Raw genomic sequence first — 22,722 nt, forward strand, 5'->3', positions numbered from 1 at the left:
GCAATATCATGTGGGGGTGAAATTCTTAATGGGTAGGTGTCAATACCCTCTTCTGGTGAATCTGTCTCCATGTCCTGCCATTTATTATCAGTGTACTCTGACTCTTCATGTAACAATTCCATTGTTATCTGTTCTGGATCGTTTTCTTTATAGAAGAACTCCTACTCTAAATCTTCTCCTTGTGGCTCTGTTATTGTTAGGGATTCTAGATCTTCAGTTTCCCCCATGCCACTATCTTCATGTCCTGTTGTCGTATGTGGAATTCTAAATTCCTTAAGAGATTTGCGGAAATCCCTTTTTTCTGCAAAACCGCTTTAAGTTTGGCTTCCAGCCTTTTCTTCTTTCTTTTGATTTCAGCAGCCCTTTCCTCAACTTAGTTTTTCTTTTCAAAGTAAAATTTTCCTTTGTTGGGGTTTTTTTCACTGCTTTTTTCAGCGTTAGCCCCCCCTGCTTTCTTACTTCAATGTTGAAGCGTTTCTGTTTGGATTTTTGTCTCCTCTCCTTGACTCTGATCGTCTTTCAACGTCTTTTCAGGACTTCGACAACCTGCGGTATCCCTTGTGATGGACCTGGGGGGTTCTTTTGATTTGGTCTTGCGCTCAGATGATTTTCTCAATATCAAGGCTCCCTTAAGACCTTTGAGTCAGATGTTTTTGACTCTTCCTCCCCCCCACCCCTGTTTTTTCGGGGTTACCTTTTTTGTTGCTCTTTTGATACCTCAACGATGGATTTGTCCCTGCTTGGCATAGTGCGCCTGTCTTTGCTTGTCCCCCGCTTTCAGTTTCTTTGTCTTCACACAGGCCTCGCAATCGATGGATGTGGTCAAGGGATTAACACAAGTTGCATTCTCCATGTTTGTCTTTTTGTGCAAACTTATGACGACATTTTGGGCGAAATTGAATGGCATTTTCTACATATCAACCCAACAGGGAGCCCCCTGTTTGGGCATTCTCTATATGATTTTGGCGTACCGGGTCGATGTTCTTCCTTCGGTACTTCTTACTGGCGATTATCCTTGTTCTTTAGGATGAAAATTTAATTTTTTACCTTCTTTAATTTGTATGTCTGAGAGCCTTCGGCGATGCTTCAAATCCGAATGGCAGAAAAAGACAATCTGAAGATGACGACTAACAGGAAGCCACAGAGGAGGGCTTATGATGTCACAGGAGGAGGACCCAGGCACCAAATGGTGGAGGTCGTCGACATGGGAACAAAAAAAAAGTAGAAAAAGGACTACTACTACTTTGGGAAAATTCCAGTTACAACCACTCAATGGCGATTAATGTAACGCATGTGAATCCAGAAAAGACTGATGCTGCAAAAGTCCTCAGTAAATAGTACCTAGGGTCTGGGTATTATAGAGGGTCCCTAAGGGCTACATTATGTATTGCGCAACCCTAAGAGACCTCCATACAAATTGTACACAGCCTGTCATTGCAGACTGTATATCATGGTGCAAGTCATTAGTGAAAGCACTACATGGCACACTCATTGTGTGCCATGCTCCCAAATCAATGCATCTAATATATGTAAGTCACAGCTACCGCAGGCCTTAGATTGAAGACAGATCTGCATGAGACAATATGCTCCTGTGATGTCTAGTTTGATTACTAGATGTTACAGATGAACAGGGAAGCCATCTTAAGGTATGTACTGGGCACTGGTCATGAGTTACCCAGCTACATAATGGCTTCAGAGAAACCTATGGTGTTTGTTATTAAACACTTCATTTTGAAAAAGCCATACTGATGCCAGTACTGGAATTATTATGACGTACACCCAGCGGGCACCTCTGAGGTGCCTCTTCAAACCTACCAGACTCAGTGTGCCAGCTGACTGGTTTCAACCAGCCTTCCACCACAGACCGGTTTCTGTCCCCATGGAGATGAGAACCTGCGATATCAGAGATCAGAAACTATGCCTGCTCTGGAGGAAGGTGTTATCACCTCCTCCAGCAGGATGGCTAGCGAATCTGCATACCAAGATCTGGGACTTCAAAGCCCCACCTGCCTTTGATATATGACCTTGGCTTCCCCAGTCCTGGAGAGGCCACTCCCTGCCCTGAGGCCCATTTGGCTTCCAAGGCAGGCGGGAACTTAGATATGCAAGGAGGTGTGCTGCACTACTAGGCTAGTCACACCCCTATGGTGGGGGGCAGTCTTATGTGCTCCATGAAGAAAGGGTTCCGCCATTTTGTTTTTGGTGGAATTAGGAAATCTGGGTCAGAGTTATGCCAACTACCACAGGAAGTGGTCATATAGGGGGTATAGTCACCCTAGGAGTAAGCAGCCCATTGGTAACTCCCCTAAATTGAGTATTTAAGAGGTCCAGACACCAGGAACCTAGGTATGTCTGACTACAAGAAGAAGGACAAAGAGGGGCCAACCAGCATGTGAACTGTGGGCCAGCTTGACTGTTGGTGCCAAACCCTGCCTACCTGCTGCTGTCCCGACAATCACCCGGACCAGACTCATCCTGCAGCTGTGCATCTCCCAAAAACCTTAGAGGGCTGCCAGCACTTAGTCAACCAGCCAGCATCTCCCTTGGAGTGGAGGAGCCACTTCTCTGCAATCTGCAGGCACTGACCACGACATCTGGTCCACCAATTTGCTGATCACCAGGTCCAATGATGCAAAAGTCACAAAGGAGGAGGTCACAGTGCTCCAGGAGGACAGACCCATCTCCCCACCAAGTTTGGAGACATCACGCCCAACCAGTGTACTGGGCAGTTGCAAGCACCAAGTCTTCTTTGTGTCTGGAACACACACACCACTGCTGCAAAAGACGACCTGGCCACAGAGAGATGACAGAACAGATGAGGCTGACCACAAGAGTGTCACTGTTTGCTCCCCTTACAGGTTTAGCCAAGGCACTCGTAGGAGCCTTCAACGCACAGAACCACAACCAAAATCCTGGGCACCTGAGCTCCTCGGTCCAGGTCCATAACTATCGACTGCGCCCCTTTGCTCCCAGGATGCTCACTAACTGACACCCCCCATGCCAATGGGAGCTCCCGTACTTGTTCCCAAGCCCTCCTCTGCAGCCTGTTTCAAGGTGCCCCCCACCCCGACTCTTCGCCAACTGCGCAGTGTGCAAGGCACCCAGACCTGTCCAGCACCTCTGCACCCGGACACCCCAAGGCAGGTAAAACCAAACTACTGGTGGTTCTCGTGAACCAAGATACTACCACAAATACCCGTATGCAGTACGTGTTCATTTTTTCTATAGAGCAGCGTTACTGTGTAAAAGCACAATTGTGTGATTTACTTATTTCACTGTGCAAAGAAGTATTTTGAACAGTACTTACCTAATTCTGACGATTTTTGGGGCCTAAAATAATTTTAAAAAATGTTTTTTTTTTTTTTTAAATTGGTCTCGAGTTTCTTCTTGATTGCGTCTCTCTTTTATTGTCTGTGTGCTCAACAAATGCTTAGCACTACCATCTGATAAGCCTAAGCTGCTCGCCCACACTATCACAAAAGAGAGCATTTGGGGTTATTACTTTAACCTCTGCACATAGCACAGACAACCCGTATTGGCTGACATAGTATACCCCTATATTGGTACACTGCATAGATAGCTTCCTGCAATGTTCCTGTCAATATAACCTTACTTTCTTCAGTTGAGTCTGAAATATCAATGACTAGGTCTTCACTCTAGTTGATGAAGGGTGTCAGAAAAAAAAAATATTCACCACTTCACATAACTAACCAATTATACCGACAAAAAAGAAATCAGTATCTGCTGCCTTTTTGATCCCTTCAGTGACCAACTTCAGACAAGACTCCATGGCATGTGCCACCTTTTTTCAGTGTAGTTTTTGGGCAGCATTACACTATACAAACACTAGTAATATACACACTGCTTTTCAATCCACGGAAACTGAGAACCTTGAAACACATAAAAAATGAAAACATTTGTTATATTTTCTACGTCTAGAACCCCACTGCAAGCAGTACATCTAAAAAAACAGATGAGAAGAAGCAGTGCATATCATTAAGTCTGATTGTGAAAACTTGATATACACCAATTAAGTAATGAGTGTTATCTGCACTTGTGCCTTTGCATTGGAACCCCTGCATATCCAAATTTCAGAAAAACAACTCTCTCAAGTCAGTATGTTGCCTATGAATACTGCAATGGCAGCCGGGATCCTGGTTGAATGAGGCCTAGAACAACAATGCAAGGACAGATTACGTTTTTGAATGATCTAATCCAAGTGACATTACACCTTGAACGATACGGCTATGTCGCTGCTAGCGGTCTTTCAACAGATCCTTGATTCAGAAATTATTTTTAGGTTCTGTCCTTTTTAATATCGATAAGCAATCAAATAGAACTCTCAAAGTGAAAGACAGTATAGAGATAAAAATACAAATCTGTTTAGCTGGAGAAGACATTAGGAAACAAAATGGGAAAACATATTTGACTAAAAAAAAAATGAAATCTTAACACTGCTCTAGTGTTACATACTGTGTTTGGCACAGAATCCCTGAGTGAAACCCAAGCCAACGTAACAGTAAATAGAAAGTGCTTGACAGCAAGGTGCGTTTATTTTAAAAGCATTTCCTCCCCTTTCACAGTAGAGCGATTCCTTTTATGCTTCCATTTAGCATCCACACATTTCGCAGAATATCTTTTTTGAGAGGCCATGTCCAACAACAACTCAGCATCTCCGGAGTTAAGTGTGTACATGCAAACTGTTCTGCCCTAGGCTGGTTCAACAGAAATGAACAGAGGTAATGAGAAGTAGACTGACAAAAAAATCATTTGCTGAGAAGACAGAAGGATGATGTTACTCTGTGAGCATCTGTAAGTCATGTTTAATGCTGTACATTCACACACCTTATGTACCTCAACCATCTAGTGGTGTGCTCGAAGGTAATGGTGACTCCTCCTTTAGTTGTGGACACACATGGGCTCTGACTCCATTGTTAGATTGTTTTTCGCAAAGAGGGCGGGAGTAAATATGGATCAGTGAGTAGAATTGTATGGTGTAGTGGCTTTTGTAATTATGATACAGACTTTTAAAGGTTTAAGATATCTGTAGCAAACACTCGCTTATGTGGAGGTATGTGGGAGTATGTGAATCTACAGCAATGTATTCGACAAACAGATGCTTACAAAGTACATAATCCATTTGTGACGTGTGGCTGTAGATGTAAAAACCCTCCATCAACTGTAAAGCAGTACTCCATAAGAACTGGCTAACCAGTGGATGGTGCAGAGATCAGAAGGAAAGTCCTAGCTTGTTGCTTGGCAAGTCTACCCATACAATAATGTTCTGTGAAGGTGTGTGGAGTTGATGATCTGTCAGCTTTACAAATGTCACCTATGGGTATTTTGAAGGAAAGCCATAGTGGTACCCTGAATGAGGGTGGAGTGAGGTCTCAGGGCAGGTAGAATTCTTTTGGTTTTGAGGAGCAGGTATGGATTCATTTGATGAGCCACCTGGCTATACTAGTCTTTGATACAGGGCAACCTTTATGAGTTTCTGCCTAGGCAACAAAATGGTGGTGTGTTTTATGGAAGGACTTGGTCCCATCTATTTGGTACATTACAGCACGCTTGATGTAAAGTCTGTGTAGCGCTCTCAGCTACTGAGTCAAGCTGGGGGAAGAAGACAGAGAGCTCTAATTTTCGTTTAAGGTGACCCAACCTTGGGTAGGAATTTAGGTTTAGTTCTAAAGACAACCCTTTCATTGTGGACATGGAAGAAAGGGTTTTGTAACTCACTGATATTCCTTAAGAGACATAATGGCTACTAAGAAGGTGACCTTCCGAGAGAGGAATTGTAAAGGGCTAGAGTATAGTGGTTCGAAAGGAGGGCCCATGAGCCTGGTGACATTGAGGTTTCAAACTGCGGCAGGTGGCACCCTGGGTGAAATGGCTTGTTTAAGACCTTCTATAAAGGGATTGATGACAGGGATCTTGAACAATGAGGGGAATTCCCAGTTTTGCATATGCAGCAATGGCAGCTAGAGGTGGCTGTATCGCAGTGTAGGCTAGTCCTGACTTCTGCAGATCGAGGTAGCAAATGGCAACTTGAACTGTTGGTGTAAGAGGGTCTAAGTGGTCCAAGGTACACTAGTGGACAAACCTCTTCCACTTAACAGTGTAAGAGGTATGTGTGGTGAGCTAGGGGTTACAAATATTTTACAAAAAAATTAAGTTGACAGAGGGTTGCCTGGGAGCAGGGCTGACCCCTTGGGGGAATTTTTTTTTTTTTTTTTTAGATGTGTGGTTTTCCTGGGGGCCACGATTGCCCCGCCAGGGACACCACATAGCTATGAAAAAAATATATCTGTCTCTCTCTATATATATATATATATATATATATATATATATATATATATATATATATATATATATATATATATATATATATATATGGAAAATGTCACTTACCCAGTGTACATCTGTTCGTGGCATGAGACGCTGCAGATACACATGCTTTGCACATCCCGCCATCTAGTGTTGGGCTCGGAGTGTTACAAGTTGTTTTTCTTCGAAGAAGTCTTTTCGAGTCACGAGATCGAGGGGCTCCTCCCCTTTCGGCTCCATTGCGCATGGGCGTCGACTCCATCTTAGATTTTTTTTTTTCCGCCATCGGGTTCGGACGTGTTCCTTTTCGCTCCGTGTTTCGGTTCGGAAAGTTAGTTAGAATCTCGGAAAAATCGACGGTATTGTTTGCGTTCGGTATCGGGTTAGTTACTACAGATCGACACCGACTTTTGAAGAGCTCCGGTGGCCCTTTGGTTTTTTTTCGATCCCCCGTCGGGGCCTGGTCGGCCCAGCCACGTGTCTCTTCAAGGCAGATGGAACGGACCCCATTCCGCTTCTGCCCAAAATGTCACAAGTATCCGTATACAGATCAGCACCTGGTCTGTAACTTGTGTTTGTCTCCAGAACACAGAGAAGATACTTGTGAAGCCTGTCGAGCGTTTCGGTCGAGGAAGACATTAAGAGACCGAAGAGCGGGAAGACTGCAGAAGGCCTCGGCGCCGACAGGACAAAGAAACTTGGAGGAGGAAGAAGAAACCTTCTCCATCGAGGAGTCTGACTCGGACGAGCTCGATCCTGAAGAAACACCTAAAACCGTGAGTAAGACGTCGAAACATAAAACTCACGAGAAGACCACAAAAGCCCAGGGGACGCCACCGCCAACAGGCCATGGCTTAACCCAAAAAATAGGTGACCGATCATCGGCACCGAAAAAGGGCACGCTTGTGTCGAAGTCATCCGACTCCGGTCGAGATACCGGCACACAGCAATCTCGAGACCGAGACAGCGGCTCCGAGCAAGTTCGGCACCGAGACAGCGGCACCGAAATGGGTCGGCACCGAGAGACCACGACGCCAAAAATAAAGAAAGTGTTGTCGGAGCCGAAAAAGGCTACTGAAAAGGTTTCCATTCCGAAACATCCAGCCTCGGAACCAAAATCAGGTTCCTACACAGAGGAACAGGGATTGTCCTCCCAAATGCAAGGACATAGGTTCGGACAAGAACTAGAATCAATGGAACCAGACTACACTCAAAGGAGGCTCCACATTCAAAAGGACACAGGGAAGATAAGCACTCTTCCCCCAATTAAAATGAAAAGAAGACTTGCCTTTCAAGAAAAGGACAAGCAGCCACAGGCAAAGGTGGCAAGACAAACAACTCCGCCACCATCTCCACCACCATCAATGCACACATCACCGGTAATCACTCCACCACTGATGCAATCCCCAACTCGTACTGCAATGAGTCAGGATGATCCCGACACATGGGACCTTTATGATGCGCCAGTATCGGATAACAGCCCAGACTGTTACCCAGCGAGACCGTCACCACCTGAGGACAGTACATCCTACACGCAGGTGGTCTCAAGAGCAGCGGCTTTTCATAATGTCACCTTGCATGCAGAACCGATTGAGGATGACTTTTTGTTTAATACACTATCCTCCACTCATAGCCAATACCAGAGCTTACCTATGCTACCTGGAATGCTAAAACACTCCAAACAGGTGTTTCAGGAACCTGTGAAGGGCAGGGCCATAACTCCAAGAGTGGAGAAAAAGTACAAGCCACCGCCTACAGACCCTGTGTATATCACGCAGCAATTAACACCAGACTCTGTGGTGGTAGGGGCAGCTCGCAAGAGAGCAAACTCTCACACCTCGGGAGACGCACCACCTCCAGACAAGGAGAGTCGCAAATTTGACGCTGCAGGGAAAAGGGTTGCAGCACAAGCAGCAAACCAATGGCGCATTGCCAATTCACAAGCACTTCTGGCAAGATATGATCGGGCTCATTGGGACGAAATGCAACATTTCATAGAACACTTACCCAAAGAGTTCCAGAAAAGGGCACAACAAGTGGTGGAGGAAAGACAAAGTATCTCAAATAATCAGATACGATCAGCAATGGATGCAGCAGATACAGCTGCAAGGACAGTAAATACTGCAGTAACAATAAGGAGACACGCATGGTTGCGTACGTCAGGATTCAAGCCGGAAATACAACAAGCCGTGCTGAATATGCCTTTTAATGGACAGCAGTTGTTTGGGCCGGAGGTAGACACTACTATCGAAAAACTTAAAAAGGACACTGATACGGCCAATGCCATAGGCGCACTCTACTCCCCACAGAGCAGAGGCACATTTAGCAAAACACAGTTTAGAGGGGGGTTTCGACGACAGGCTACAGAACCCACAACCTCACAAACAAGGCCCACTTATCAAAGTCAATATCAGCGGGGAAGTTTTCGGGGGCAATATAGAGGGGGACAATTCCAAAAAAATAGAGGGAAGTTCCAAAGCCCCAAAACTCCTCAAAACAAGCAGTGACTTCCAAGTCACAAATCCCTAACACGTAACACCTGTGGGGGGGGGGAGGCTAAGCAATTTTTTACAAACGTTGGGAGGAGATAACAACAGACACTTGGGTACTGGCAATTATCCAGCATGGTTATTGCATAGAATTTCTCAGATTCCCTCCAAACGTTCCACCGAAAACACACAATATGTCAAAACAACACATGGATCTTCTAGGACTAGAAATCCAGGCATTGCTGCAAAAAGGAGCAATAGAATTAGTACTGGGGGAGGTAGGAGTTGTGTATTATAGTAATAGTGCCCATGCAATGGAGTAAATATGTATGTACATAATGTAGTTTAAAGTGATATATTTACAAATGTTCATGATCAACTTCGAAACGGCTACAGGCTCCCGGGGAGGCGGGTGGGCGCATGTGAATCTGCAGCGTCTCATGCCACAAACAGATGTACACTGGGTAAGTGACATTTTCCGTTCGATGGCATGTGTAGCTGCAGATACACATGCTTTGCATAGACTAGTAAGCAGTTATCTCCCCAAAAGCGGTGGCTCAGCCTGTAGGAGTTGAAGTTGTTTGAAATAAAGTTCGTAGTACTGCTTGTCCTACTGTGGCTTGTTGTGTTGTTAACACATCCACGCAGTAATGTTTGGTGAACGTATGAGGCGTAGACCATGTGGCTGCCTTACATATTTCAGTCATTGGAATGTTTCCTAGAAAGGCCATAGTAGCACCTTTATTCCTAGTTGAATGTGCCTTTGGTGTTATAGGCAGTTCTCTTTTTGCTTTGAGATAACAGGTTTGAATACATTTAACTATCCATCTGGCAATGCCTAGTTTGGATATTGGATTCCCTGTATGAGGTTTTTGAAAAGCAACGAACAGTTGTTTTATTTTCCGTATTTGTTTTGTTCTATCAATGTAGTACATTAAAGCTCTTTTGATGTCTAATGTATGTGGTGCTCTTTCAGCTACAGAATCTGGTTCTGGAAAGAACACTGGTAGTTCTACTGTTTGATTTAAGTGAAACGGTGATATGACTTTTGGTAAGAACTTTGGATTAGTTCGTAAAACTACTTTATGCTTGTGTATCTGAATAAAGGGTTCTTGTATGGTAAATGCCTGTATTTCACTTACTCTTCTTAGAGATGTGATGGCAATGAGAAACGCTACTTTCCATGTTAAATATTGTATCTTAGATGAGTGCATGGGTTCAAAAGGTGGACCCATGAGTCGTGTTAAGACAATGTTAAGGTTCCACGAAGGAACTGGTGGCGTTCTTGGTGGGATAATTCTATTTAGGCCCTCCATAAATGCTTTTATGACTGGGATCCTAAATAATGAAGTTGAGTGCGTAATTTGCAGATAAGCTGAAATTGCGGTAAGATGTATTTTAATGGATGAAAAAGCTAGCTTTGACTTTTGTAAATGTAGTAAGTAGCTTACGATGTCTTTAGCAGATGCGTGTAATGGCTGAATTTGATTATTATGGCAATAATAAACAAATCTTTTACACTTATTTGCATAGCAATGTCTTGTGGCTGGTTTCCTTGCTTGTTTTATGACCTCCATACATTCCTGTGTAAGGTCTAGATGTCCGAATTCTAAGACTTCAGGAGCCAAATTGCTAGATTCAGTGATGCTGGATTTGGATGCCTGATTTGTTGTTTGTGTTGAGTTAACAGATCTGGTCTGTTTGGAAGCTTGATATGAGGCACTACTGAGAGGTCTAGTAGTGTTGTGTACCAAGGTTGTCTTGCCCAGGTTGGCGCTATTAGTATGAGTTTGAGTTTGTTTTGACTCAATTTGTTTACTAGATACGGAAGGAGTGGGAGAGGGGGAAAAGCGTATGCAAATATCCCTGACCAACTCATCCATAACGCATTGCCCTGAGATTGATCTTGTGGGTACCTGGATGCGAAGTTTTGGCATTTTGCGTTTGCTTTTGTTGCAAATAAGTCTATTTGTGGTGTTCCCCATCTTTGGAAGTAAGTGTTTAGTATTTGGGGGTGAATCTCCCATTCGTGGATCTGTTGGTGATCCCGAGAGAGATTGTCTGCTAACTGATTCTGAATCCCTGGAATAAACTGTGCTATTAGGCGAATGTGGTTGTGAATCGCCCAATGCCATATTCTCTGTGCCAGGAGACACAACTGTGTCGAGTGTGTTCCTCCCTGTTTGTTCAGATAATACATCGTTGTCATGTTGTCTGTTTTGAGAAGAATGTGTTTGTGGCTTATTATGGGTTGAAATGCCTTCAACGCTAGAAATACTGCCAGTAGTTCTAAGTGATGTATGTGAAACTGTCTCTGCTGAGTGTCCCATTGTCCTTGGATGCTGTGTTGATTGAGGTGTGCTCCCCACCCTATCATGGAGGCATCTGTCGTTATTACGTATTGAGGCACTGGGTCTTGGAAAGGCCGCCCTTGGTTTAAATTTATATTGTTCCACCATTGAAGCGAGGTGTATGTTTGGCGGTCTATCAACACTAGATCTAGAAGTTGACCCTGTGCCTGTGACCATTGTGATGCTAGGCACTGTTGTAAGGGCCGCATGTGCAACCTTGCGTTTGGGACAATGGCTATGCATGAGGACATCATGCCTAGTAGTTTCATCACCATTTTGACTTGTATCTTTTGTTTTGGATACATGGCCTGTATTGCATTGTGAAATGCCTGTACCCTTTGTGGACTTGGAGTGGCAATCCCTTTTGTTGTGTTGATTGTCGCCCCTAAGTATTGCTGTGTTTGACACGGCTGAAGATGTGACTGTGTAGTTGAGTGAGAAGCCTAGTTTGTGGAGGGTTTCTATGACATACTTTGTGTGTTGTGAACACCGTTCTTGCGTGTTGGCTTTGATTAACCAATCGTCTAGGTATGGGAACACATGTATTTGCTGCCTCCTGATATGTGCAGCCACTTCTGCCAGGCATTTTGTAAAAACTCTTGGCGCAGTTGTTATCCCGAATGGCAACACTTTGAATTGGTAATGTACCCCTAGGAATACAAACCTTAAGTACTTTCTGTGTGAAGGATGTATCGGTATATGGAAGTATGCATCCTTTAGGTCTAGTGTTGTCATGTAGTCTTGTTGTTTGAGCAATGGGATTACGTCCTGTAATGTCACCATGTGAAAGTGATCTGATTTGATGTAGATATTTAATGTTCTGAGATCTTATATAGGTGTTAGAGTTTTGTCCTTTTTGGGTATGAGAAAGTACAGCGAGTAAACTCCTGTTCCTCTCTGATGAATTGGTACCAGTTCTATTGCATCTTTTTGTAACAACGCTTGGACCTCTAGTTCTAGAAGATCCATGTGTTGTTTTGACATATTGTGTGTTTTCGGTGGGACATTTGGAGGGAATTTGAGAAATTCTATGCAATAACCATGCTGGATAATTGCTAGGACCCAACTGTCTGTTATTTCCTCCCAATGTTTGCAGAACTTGGTTAGTCTTCCCCCCACAGGTGTTATGTGCTGGGGATTTGTGATGTCGAAGTCACTGCTTGTTTTGAGAAGTTTTGGGACTTTGGAACCTCCCTCTACTCTTTTGGAATTGGCCCCCTCTATATTGTCCCTGGAAACTTCCCCACTGATATTGGCTCTGATAAGTGGGCCTTGTTTGTGAGGTTGTGGGTTCTGTGCTCTGTCCTCGAAACCCCCCTCAAAACTGTGTTTTACGAAATGTGCCTCTGCTCTATGGGGAGTAGAGTGCGCCCATGGCTTTGGCCGTATCAGTGTCCTTTTTAAGTTTTTCGATAGCAGTGTCCACCTCCGGCCCAAACAACTGCTGTCCGTTAAATGGCATATTCAGCACGGCTTGTTGTATTTCAGGCTTGAATCCTGATGTACGCAGCCATGCGTGTCTCCTTATGGTCACTGCTGTATTTACTGTCCTAGCAGCTGTATCTGCTGCATCCATTGCCGAGCATATCTGATTGTTCGAGATACTCTGTCCTTCCTCCACCACCTGTTGTGCCCTTTTTTGGAACTCTTTGGGCAAGTGTCCAATGAAATGTTGCATTTCGTCCAAATGAGCCCTATCATATCTCGCCAGCAATGCCTGTGATTTGGCAATCTGCAATTGGTTGGCTGCTTGTGCTGCAACCCTTTTCCCCGCAGCGTCGAACTTGAGACTCTCCTTGTCTGGAGGTGGTGCGTCTCCCGAGGTGTGTGAGTTTGCTCTCTTGCGAGCTGCCCCTACTACCACAGAGGCTGGTGTTAATTGCTGCGTGATGTATACAGGGTCTGTTGGCGGCGGCTTGTATTTTTTCTCCACCCTTGGAGTTATGGCCCTGCCCTTCACAGGCTCCTGAAACACCTGTTTGGAGTGTTTCAGCATTCCAGGTAGCATAGGGAGACTTTGGTATTGGCTATGTGTGGAGGATAGTGTATTAAATAATAAGTCATCCTCAATAGGCTCTGCATGCAGGGTGACATTATGAAACGCCGCTGCTCTTGACACCACCTGTGTGTAGGCTGTACTGTCCTCAGGTGGCGACGGTCTCGCTGGATAACAGTCTGGGCTGTTATCTGATACTGGCGCATCATAAAGATCACATGCGTCGGGATCATCCTGACTCATAGCAGTCTGAGTTGGGGACTGCATCAGTGGTGGAGTGGCTACCGGTGATGTGTGCGTTGAGCGTGGTGGAGATGGTGGCGGGGTTACTTGTCTTGCCACCTTTGCCTGTGGCTGCTTGTCTTTTTCTTGAAAGGCAAGTCTTCTTTTCATCCTAATTGGGGGAAGAGTACTTATTTTCCCTGTGTCCTTTTGGATGTGGAGCCTTCTCCGTGTGTAGTCTGGCTCCATTGACTCTAGTTCTTGTCCGAACCTATGTCCTTTAATTTGTGAGGACAGTCCCTGTTCCTCTGTGTAGGAACTTGTTTTCGGTTCCGAGGCCGGATGTTTCGGTATGGAAACTTTTTCTGCAGTCTTTTTCGGCTCCGACGACACTTTTTTAATTTTCGGCGTTCCGGTCTCTCGGTGCCAACTTGTTTCGGTGCCGCCCTCTCGGTGCTGAATTTGCTCTGACCCGCTGTCTCAGGGTCGAGTCTGCTCTGTGCTGGTATCTCGACCAGAGTCGGATGTCTTCGACACATGCGTGCCCTTTTTTGGTGCCGATGATCGGTCACCTATTTTTCGGGTTAAGTCATAGCCTGCTGGCGGTGGCGTCCCCTGGGCTTTAGTGGTCTTTCCGTGAGTTTTGTGTGTCGACGTCTTACTCACCGTTTTCGCCATCTGTTTGGGATCAACCTCGTCAGAGTCCGAATCCTCGATGGAGAAGGTTTCTTCTTCCTCCTCCAAGTGTTTTTGTCCTGTCGGCGCCGACGCCATCTGTAGTCTTCTCGCTCTTCGGTCTCTTAATGTCTTCCTCGACCGAAACGATCGACAGGCTTCACAAGTATCTTCTTTGTGTCTGGAGACAAACACAAGTTAAAGACCAGATGCTGATCTGTATAAGGATACTTGTTGTGACATTTGGGGCAGAAGCAGAATGGGTTCTGTTCCATTAGCCTTGAAGAGACACGCGGTCGGGCCGACCAGGGCCCGACGGGGGATCGAAAACCCCGAAGGGCCACCGGAGCTCTTCAAAATTCGGTGTCGATCTGTTCTAACTAACCCGATACCGAACGCAAACAATACTGTCGAATTTTATGAGATTCTAACTATCTTTCCGAACCGAAACGCAGAGCGAAAAGGAACACGTCCGAACCCGATGGCGGAAAGAAAACAATCTAAGATGGAGTCGACGTCCATGCGCAATGGAGCCGAAAGGGGAGGAGTCCCTCGATCTCGTGACTCGAAAAGACTTCTATAAAGAAAAACAACTTGTAACACTCCGAGCCCAACACTAGATGGCGGGATGTGCAAAGCATGTGTATCTGCAGCTACACATGCCATCGAACATACATATACATATATATATATATATATATATATATATATATATATATAAACAAATCCCTTTCAGAGTTAGAGTGACGCATTAATTATTTTTTTGAATAACAAACCTGATATATTTTCTGTGTGCAGGATGAATGGGTATATGAAAATACGCATCTTTGAGGTCTAATGCTGTCATGAAATCGTGTTTTTCGAGTAGTGGGATAACATCTTGTAGAGTTACCATGTGAAAATGTTCTGACAGGATGTAAAGATTGAGGTTCCTGAGATCTAATATTGGCCTGAGGGTGCCATCCTTTTTGGGAATGAGGAAATATAGTGAGTAAACTCTTTTCCCTATTTGAGATTGTGGTACCAATTCTATTGCTTGTTTGAGTAGTAGAGATTGGACTTCTTCTTGTAACAGACTGATGTGTTCGGTGGATAGTTTGTGTGACCTTGGTGGTATATTTGGAGGCGTGTGTATCAATTCTAGGCAATAGCCATTGCGGATAATTGATGGTACCCAATTGTCTGTGGTAATGTTTTGCCAATTTATGTAGAACTGTTGTAGTCTCCCCCCCCCCCCCCTCCCCCAGTAAACAGGGGAGAGGTGTGGAGTGGAAGGGAATGAGGAAAAAGTCACTGTTTAGGGTGCTGTGGAGGTTGCTTAGAGGTTTGACATTTTCCTCTATTTCTGGGGTACTGTCCTCTATATGTGAACCTAAAACCACCTCATTGGTATTGTGGTTGGTAGGTTGGCTTTGCCTGTGATGTGGATGCCTCTCTTGTCTGCGATCTGAACCCACCTCGAAACTGAGGTTTCCGAAAGGATCCCCTGTATGGTGTGGAGTATAGTGCGCCCATTGCTTTTGCAGTGTCTGAATCCTTTCTTAATTTTTCTATGGCTGTGTCAACTTCCGGCCCAAAAAGATGCTTTTTGTCAAAAGGCATATTTAACACAGCCTGCTGTATTTCTGGTTTAAAACCAGAAGATCTGAGCCATGCATGCCTGCGTATTGTGACTGCAGCATTGACACTTCTAGCAGCGGTGTCTGCTGCATCAAGGGCAGATTGAATTTGATTGTTAGTAATGGCTTGCTCTTCTTCCACTACTTGTTGTGCCGTTTTCTGGTGTTCTTTGGGGAGATGCTGGATTATGTCTTGCATCTCGTCCCAATGGGCTCTGTCATAGCGAGCTAACAGTGCTTGTAAATTGGCTATCCTCCACTGATTTGCTGCCTGGGATGCCACTTGTTTCCCTGCAGCATCGAATTTCTTGCTCTCCATATCAGGTGGGGGTGCATCGCCTGATGACTGACTGTTTGCTCTTTTTCTGGCAGCGCTAACGACCACAGAATCTGGAGGTACCTGATGAGTAATGTAATCAGGATCAGGGAGTGGAGGTTTATATTTTTTCTCTATCCTGGGTGTTATGGTACGTGCCTTAACAGGTTCACTAAATATCTGATCTGCGTGTTTTAACATGCCCGGGAGCATGGGAAGGCATTGATATTTAGAGTGTGTTGAGGATAGGGTGTTGAACAAGAAATCCTCTTCTAGGGTTTCTGTATGCATGGTGACCCCATGGTATGCTGCAGCCCTAGCTATAACTTGATTGTAGACCATGCTATCCTCAGGTGGTGAATGTTTAGAGGGATAGATGTCTGGGTCATTACTAGGAATGGGATCTGGATAATAAAGGACCCATGGAGCCACAATTTCCTGTTGTGAGTCAAAAGAGTGAGTAGGTGATTGCACTGGTGTAGGACTAGTAGGACGAGAGGTAGGTAGGTGTGGAGAGTGAGGAGGAGAACGAGGAGAAGATTGAGGAGGTGGTGGTTTCTCCTTCTGCTTTGGCACTTTTGCTGGAGGCTGCATAGTGTCCAATTCCTCCTGAAAGGCTAGCTCTCTTTTTGGTTTCAGAGGGGGTGCTGTCTGAATTCTGCCTGTTTCTTTATGGATTTGGATCCTGGACTGCCTTTCATCCATAACTTCGTATTGGTTGTACTTGATACTCCTCTTCATAGGTTTTGTGGCTTTCTTTAATTCTTTTTGAAAGTCCCTGTTCCTCTGTGTATGCTGGCCTTTTCAGCTCCAAAGCAGGCTTTTTCGGGATTGAAAAAGATGATGCTGTCGATGCTCTCAGCTCCGAAAGTGATTTTCTGATTTTCGACTCCGAAAAATGTTTGCTGGAGTCTGACACGGAGCTCTTTGTTGCCTCCGACAGGTCACCCCATTCTAGATTCCCCTTGGCATCTAGTTTTTAAAAATGTATAGGTTTGCGCAGTGCTTAATTTGTAAATAAAAACATGCTAATGCCGAGAGCTCTCCTCTGTAACACGCAGTTGCTGAAATTAAATGTAAGAGCACAGCATACTTAAGCAGCGTAATCCTGAAGCCATCTCTGGCCTCTTTAATCCATTTACAGCCAATCCCTTCCCCTTTAGTTCACTCTTGCAGCTTTCGGTTTTCACCCTTAGTGACGCTTTTCTGTCCTCTTCCGCCGTCATTGCCATATGTGTCTTTTGTTCATAGTAAATACTTGAGGCAGAAAAATAAATGCCGGCCCTGAAAAATAAGTGCCGATGGCCAGCACCGGAAACCACCAACACAATTTAAGCACTAGGTCTGCTAGGTTTCCCAAGGTGCTGACTGAGCTAGAGGCTAAAATCTACACCTAGGCACTTTGCAAAAAACGCGCCTGGTTTCATTGGAAAAAACTGATGTGTCCAAGTTTTGTTTTGGGGTGTTGCCTGACGCGGGAACTAGGCCTACCCACACAAGTGAGGTACCATTTTAATCAGGAGTTTTGATGGAACACAGAATAGAAGAACAAGTGTTATTGCCTATTGTCTTTCTCTACATTTGTGCCTTCCAAATGTAAGACAGTATGTAAGAAAGAAGTCATTTTGTGAAATGCCCTGTAATACACATGCTAGCATGTGTACCCCTTAATTCAGAGATTTGCACATAACCACTCCATCTAAACTCCGTCTTGTGCCCATTTCGGAAATACATAGGTTTCCTTGATACCTGTTTTTCACTCTCTATATTTAACCAAAATAATTGCTGTATATCAGGTATACAATCAAAACCCATTGCAAGGTGCAGCTCATTTATTGGCTCTGGGCATCTTGGGTTCTTGATGAACCTACAAGCCCTATATATCCCCTCAACCAGAAGGGTCCAGCAGACATAACAGTATATTGCTTTAAAAAATCTGCCATAGTTGGAAAAAGTTACAGAAGAAAATGTAGACAGAAATGGCAGTCTTTTCAAGTTAATTTCAATATTTTTTTGTTTCAACTGTTACTTTCTATAGGAACACCTTGAAGGATCTACACAAATGACCCCTTGAATTCAGAATTGTGTCTACTTTTCAGAAATGTTTAGCTGTCCGAGATCCACCATTGGTTTCACACCCATTTGTCACTAACTGGAAGGAGGCTTAAAGTACAAAAAAATAGTAAAAATGGGGCATGTCCCGGTAAAATGCCAGAGCTGTGTGGAAAAATGTGTTTTTCTGATTCAGGTCTGCCTGTTCCTGAAAGCTGAGAAGATGGAGATTTTAGCACCGCAAACCCTTCATTGATCCCATTTGTAGGATAAAAAACAGAGGATTTCTTCTGCAGCACTTCTTTCCAATTTTTCCCAAAACCCAAATTTGAGCTGTATTTTGGCTAATTTCTCATTCTCCTCCAGGGCAGCCTACAAACTCTGGGTACTTTTAGAATCACCATGGTGTTGGAAAAAAAGGATACAAATTTGGCCTAGATAGCTTATGTGGACAAAACGTTATGGGGGCCTAAGTGCACACTACCTCAAACAGACAAAGAAGAGCTCCCCATGGAGAGGGGGAAAGAGGGTTGTCCAGCAGCTAAGGGGTTAACCAGCTGATCTGTAAACCGCACTGTGTTTCAATCCTTGAAACCACACTGACAACTAACTGACTCTGCTACTACTAGGGTATCAACAGAATGCAGTATGAAGGAGGCCAATCAGTCTTGTAAACTGAACTGCTCGAATAGCTCTGTCCAGTAAGAGTATGTGATGGATTCTTTTAGAAGCTGGACCCTTAATGGTGTCAAAAATGTCTTCATCAAAGTAGCCATTACAGCTTTAATAACCTAAAGTCTTCTGGTTGGTGTGACTTTTGAATGTTCGAGAAAATCCAGAACCTATACAGTGGTTTTATAGTCGTATGCAGCGCAAATAACACCTGGGATGAATGCTTCAAGAGACAGTTGTCTAATTAGGCAGCATATTAACTCCTTGCAACCTCAGATAAGCTGCCACTTTTGCTAATATTTTGTGAGTTTGCGAGGCACAGATGGAAGGCTAAAAGGTAAGATAACAAAAACTTTCTTCAGTAAAATTCGAGTACTTTGGATGCAAACCCTGGCTATTCTATACACAATCATATTCGCTGTGAATCGTTTTTCAAAATCTCACCTCCGGGTGCTTGGAAAGCCTTACGAAAGAAGACGTCAGAATAGAAGGCTGCACCCATTTTTTATACTACCTACAGGACCCACCAGAATTTGCAGTCAAACCAGCATCCCCATCTGGGCTGGAAAAGGTTCTGTTGGTGTTAGCTTAGCCTTCCTGTTGCCTAGCAAACTAAGGCATTTGCATGGTAGTGCCAGTGATTTAAATTGTTTCAAGATAAAAAGGACTTATGATCAATAAAGATTCCCTAAAGAATGCCCATGTACATTGACTATGTGGCCAATGTAATCGCTAGGTAGCTTCTCTTCAATCAGAGATATACCAAAGATTTTGAGTTATATATATGTCTGGGAAAATCCCTCTCAATCAAAGCCAACAGCCATACCTCATTATAGCCTTAGAGCCCGATGTAGCGGGCTATACCGGTCATTAAAGGCCCGCTCCAGCATTAAAGGTCCGAGCCGAAAGAGAGGGCCTTTAACAAGGGAGCGGGACTTTAATTGCCGGTATAGCCCAGTTACGAAGAGCTATAAGGCTATTATAACATTCTGCCACTAGATGGCAGAACGTTCTAAAAAATAAAACTAAGTCCTCACTGTGCCCTAGGGTATTAAAATCCCCTCGGCTACGTGAGGCCTTTGTTCACAGCTGTTGCTATGAACAAAGAACATTAGAATGTCGAAGCTCAGGGCTTTTACCAGTCAGTAAATGCTCAGAGCACTCAATAGTCTCCAATGGAGCTCACAACATTCTGAAGTAGCAACCTCGCTTCCCCCACACGAATGCAGTCGACAGTCCAAACCAAGCTGCATGGTATGTCTATATGTTAATATACCATCAAGGACCATTTAACTCAGTTTCTAGTTCCAGATCAAAACTAGAGTCTCTAAGACAAAGGATTTTAAACTATTGCATACCTAGTAGATATTTTGGGAATGGACTAGGGCTTCTTTTGGAGTTTGTTATAGACCACCAAGTCAGCCACCATGTGATTATCAGTTAAGTAGAAGAAAAAAAAAAAACACCCACATTGGCTTATATCTTCCTAACACGCACTTTGAAATATAAGGCACTTTAAAATGGATTCTCTTGAGTCACACGTTTTTTGAAAGCTCCAGTAAACCGGATAAAAGGTTTCTGTCTTGTTCTGTAAACTATTGTGCAAAATATCTAACTTTGTCACGAAAGCAGTTTGAAATCCAAAGTGACAGATGTCCATCTTCAAGACAGCAGAATAAGAACCAACATCCTCAAGAGTAACTGGCACTCCCACAATACCACACTATTCAGTAAGGTGGCCAAAAGCACTTGCATCTTTCACGTCCTTCATTGAGCCATTCACCTGATCACCTGCCATCAAATTCTTTATAGAGGTTGTTTCATTAAGAAAAAGATACATCTTAATGGTCACAATCCAAATAGCCTTCAAAGAAGAATCAATCTTAGAAACATCCTTATCAAAAGGCATAACCTTTGAACCTATGACACCCATGCAGTCAGGAGCCCGTCCAAAAAAAAAAACAAAAAAAGAAAAAGAAAACCTGGATGGAAAAAAGCTGCTGTCCAAGATATCGTAGAGGCAACAGTTTGAAAGGTAAAAACTAAAGTCAATAAAACTGTCATAAGAAAAAACAGGAGACAATAACTGACCTCTTCTTAAATGGTAAGGGGACTGAATGGGATTTGGTTGGAACCATGCTGAGTGGCACAGAAGGTGACCACTAATGTCTAATACATTTTGAAATATGTTAACCAGGGTTCTCGTCTCAAGGGGATGCATTTTCGAAAACTGCAGAAGAAGGACAAATAACAGTCCGTGGGCTTAGCTGGTCTCCATTGCAAAGATGACTCCTTGTACAAAACAAAGATTTTGGAAGAGTCCATGGCCCCAATTAAAAGACCAGTGAGAGGACCAAGTAGCAGTACGCAACGCTGTGCCTTACAAAGAAGTGGAGAATGGGAAAGAACATAAACCTACTCAGAACCTTCGTATATATGGCACTGTAACAGAAGATTTTATTAAAATATCCTCAATAGTCATGCGAAGGAGGCAAAAAGCCAACAGACATACCCCTGTATAAATATGCACTTAAGCAGAGTATGATCATGTCACAGACCACTGATTGGGTAAGCATCTGGGTCACACCACATAGGCAGCCAATGCAACAGCATGATCAACACAGCTTCTGGAAGCTCCAATAGTCATAAGTAATACATGTTGGTTTGCTTCATTATAGCATGCATTAATTGTGAGTCTAACTTTGCCATCACAGCCTTTTTTTCCAAAGATGAGTGGTCTGGGCTACGTCTCACCTGTGTTTTGGAGTTGGCAGTGCACTTTGCAGGTGTCCCCGTGGTGGTACTCACACTGCTACTAGACTGGGTGCCTGAATTGCCGTCCCCATCAGGTGCTGCAGCAAGTCCGTTGAGTCCTTTACGACCAGCCAGGCTCCACTTCCCATAGAGGCCCTCATAGGTGAAGGTAGCTGAGGACCCTAGGCCAGAGCGATGCAGCACTCTGCCTTGACCCGAGCCATCCAGCTGGCTTCCTGTTGAGAAGCGGTCCATCTGGGAAGCCATTGATACCAGTGAGCTGTTGAACGACACCTGACTGCTGGACAACCTCTGCCCCAGAAAGCCTTGGATGGAGGACGTCCACTGCAAGGAGTGGCTTCCCTCCCGTCTACCTTCTGACTGTGCTAGGAGTGAGAGCTGCAGGGGTTGCGGCCGGACCAGCCAGTTCTGCTCGCTTCCTGCAGAAAAATAATTAAATTATTACAAAAGCTAGCGGGCAGATCTAATTAGCATTATTATTATGTCTGCAGTTTAACTAATGGTGTATACCAGGACATTGTATGGTGCCTTACATTCCGTTTCGGCGTAGGAAGAGGGTTTTTGGAATAAAATGCAGTTTGGAATAAAATGCAATCTTTGAAGTGGCACATAAGCAGTCAGGCACAGCTGTCCGAGATGCAGCTAGCCTCAAGGTGAACACTCACTCCAGTCCTAAGGAAAGGCAAAAACTAAAGGGACCTGAGACATATGACAGTTGGTGAACAGTCCCTGGAGAGATTGTTCTTCCCGGATGGAAGAAGACTTGAGCAGCAAAATGTGTTAGGGTTGAAAAGACACAGTTAATGGACTGCTACGAAAAAGACAAAATCTTTTGGCGGTTAGTCTAAAAGATCTGAACATCCTCTCTGGCAAAGGTTTTCTAAAGGTAGCAAGAGAAAACCATGGTGAATCTAGGGAATCAGCCAGAGTGCATGCTTACTAGCCTTAACATTCATGCTCTGGCCCCAAACTGATGATACTGGATAAACTTATTTTAAAGTACAATCTCACTGATTTCTTGAGGCTATCTAGAAAGAGATCTTGCCAATTTGTGTGAGCCCATTTCTAAATACTGAAAAATATGAATGGTATTCATGATGACACAAGCAGTTTGAAATCTTTGCTCTGTTTCTATTGCAACACAGATGAAAACCATACTACTACAACCCACTGGTGGTGAAAAATATGCCAGAAATTATTGCAGAGTTGGTGCTGTGAAGGTGGGTCAGAA

At 44.1% G+C, this 22,722-nt stretch overlaps 1 protein-coding gene across 3 annotated transcripts in view; it reads right to left on the minus strand.

The window, feature by feature from the left end:
* The window catches only part of PCNX3 (pecanex 3), a 707,803-nt gene that overhangs the window by 68,368 nt on the left and 616,713 nt on the right, over positions 1-22,722 (minus strand). For all 3 annotated transcript variants that reach the window (XM_069207883.1, XM_069207884.1, XM_069207882.1), the window contains one exon: positions 21,471-21,910. In XM_069207883.1, the coding sequence (XP_069063984.1) occupies positions 21,471-21,910 (440 nt within the window). The remainder of the gene's footprint in view (positions 1-21,470; positions 21,911-22,722) is intronic.

The sequence above is a fragment of the Pleurodeles waltl genome, chromosome 9 (assembly GCF_031143425.1).
Source record: "Pleurodeles waltl isolate 20211129_DDA chromosome 9, aPleWal1.hap1.20221129, whole genome shotgun sequence".
NCBI lineage: Eukaryota > Metazoa > Chordata > Amphibia > Caudata > Salamandridae > Pleurodeles > Pleurodeles waltl.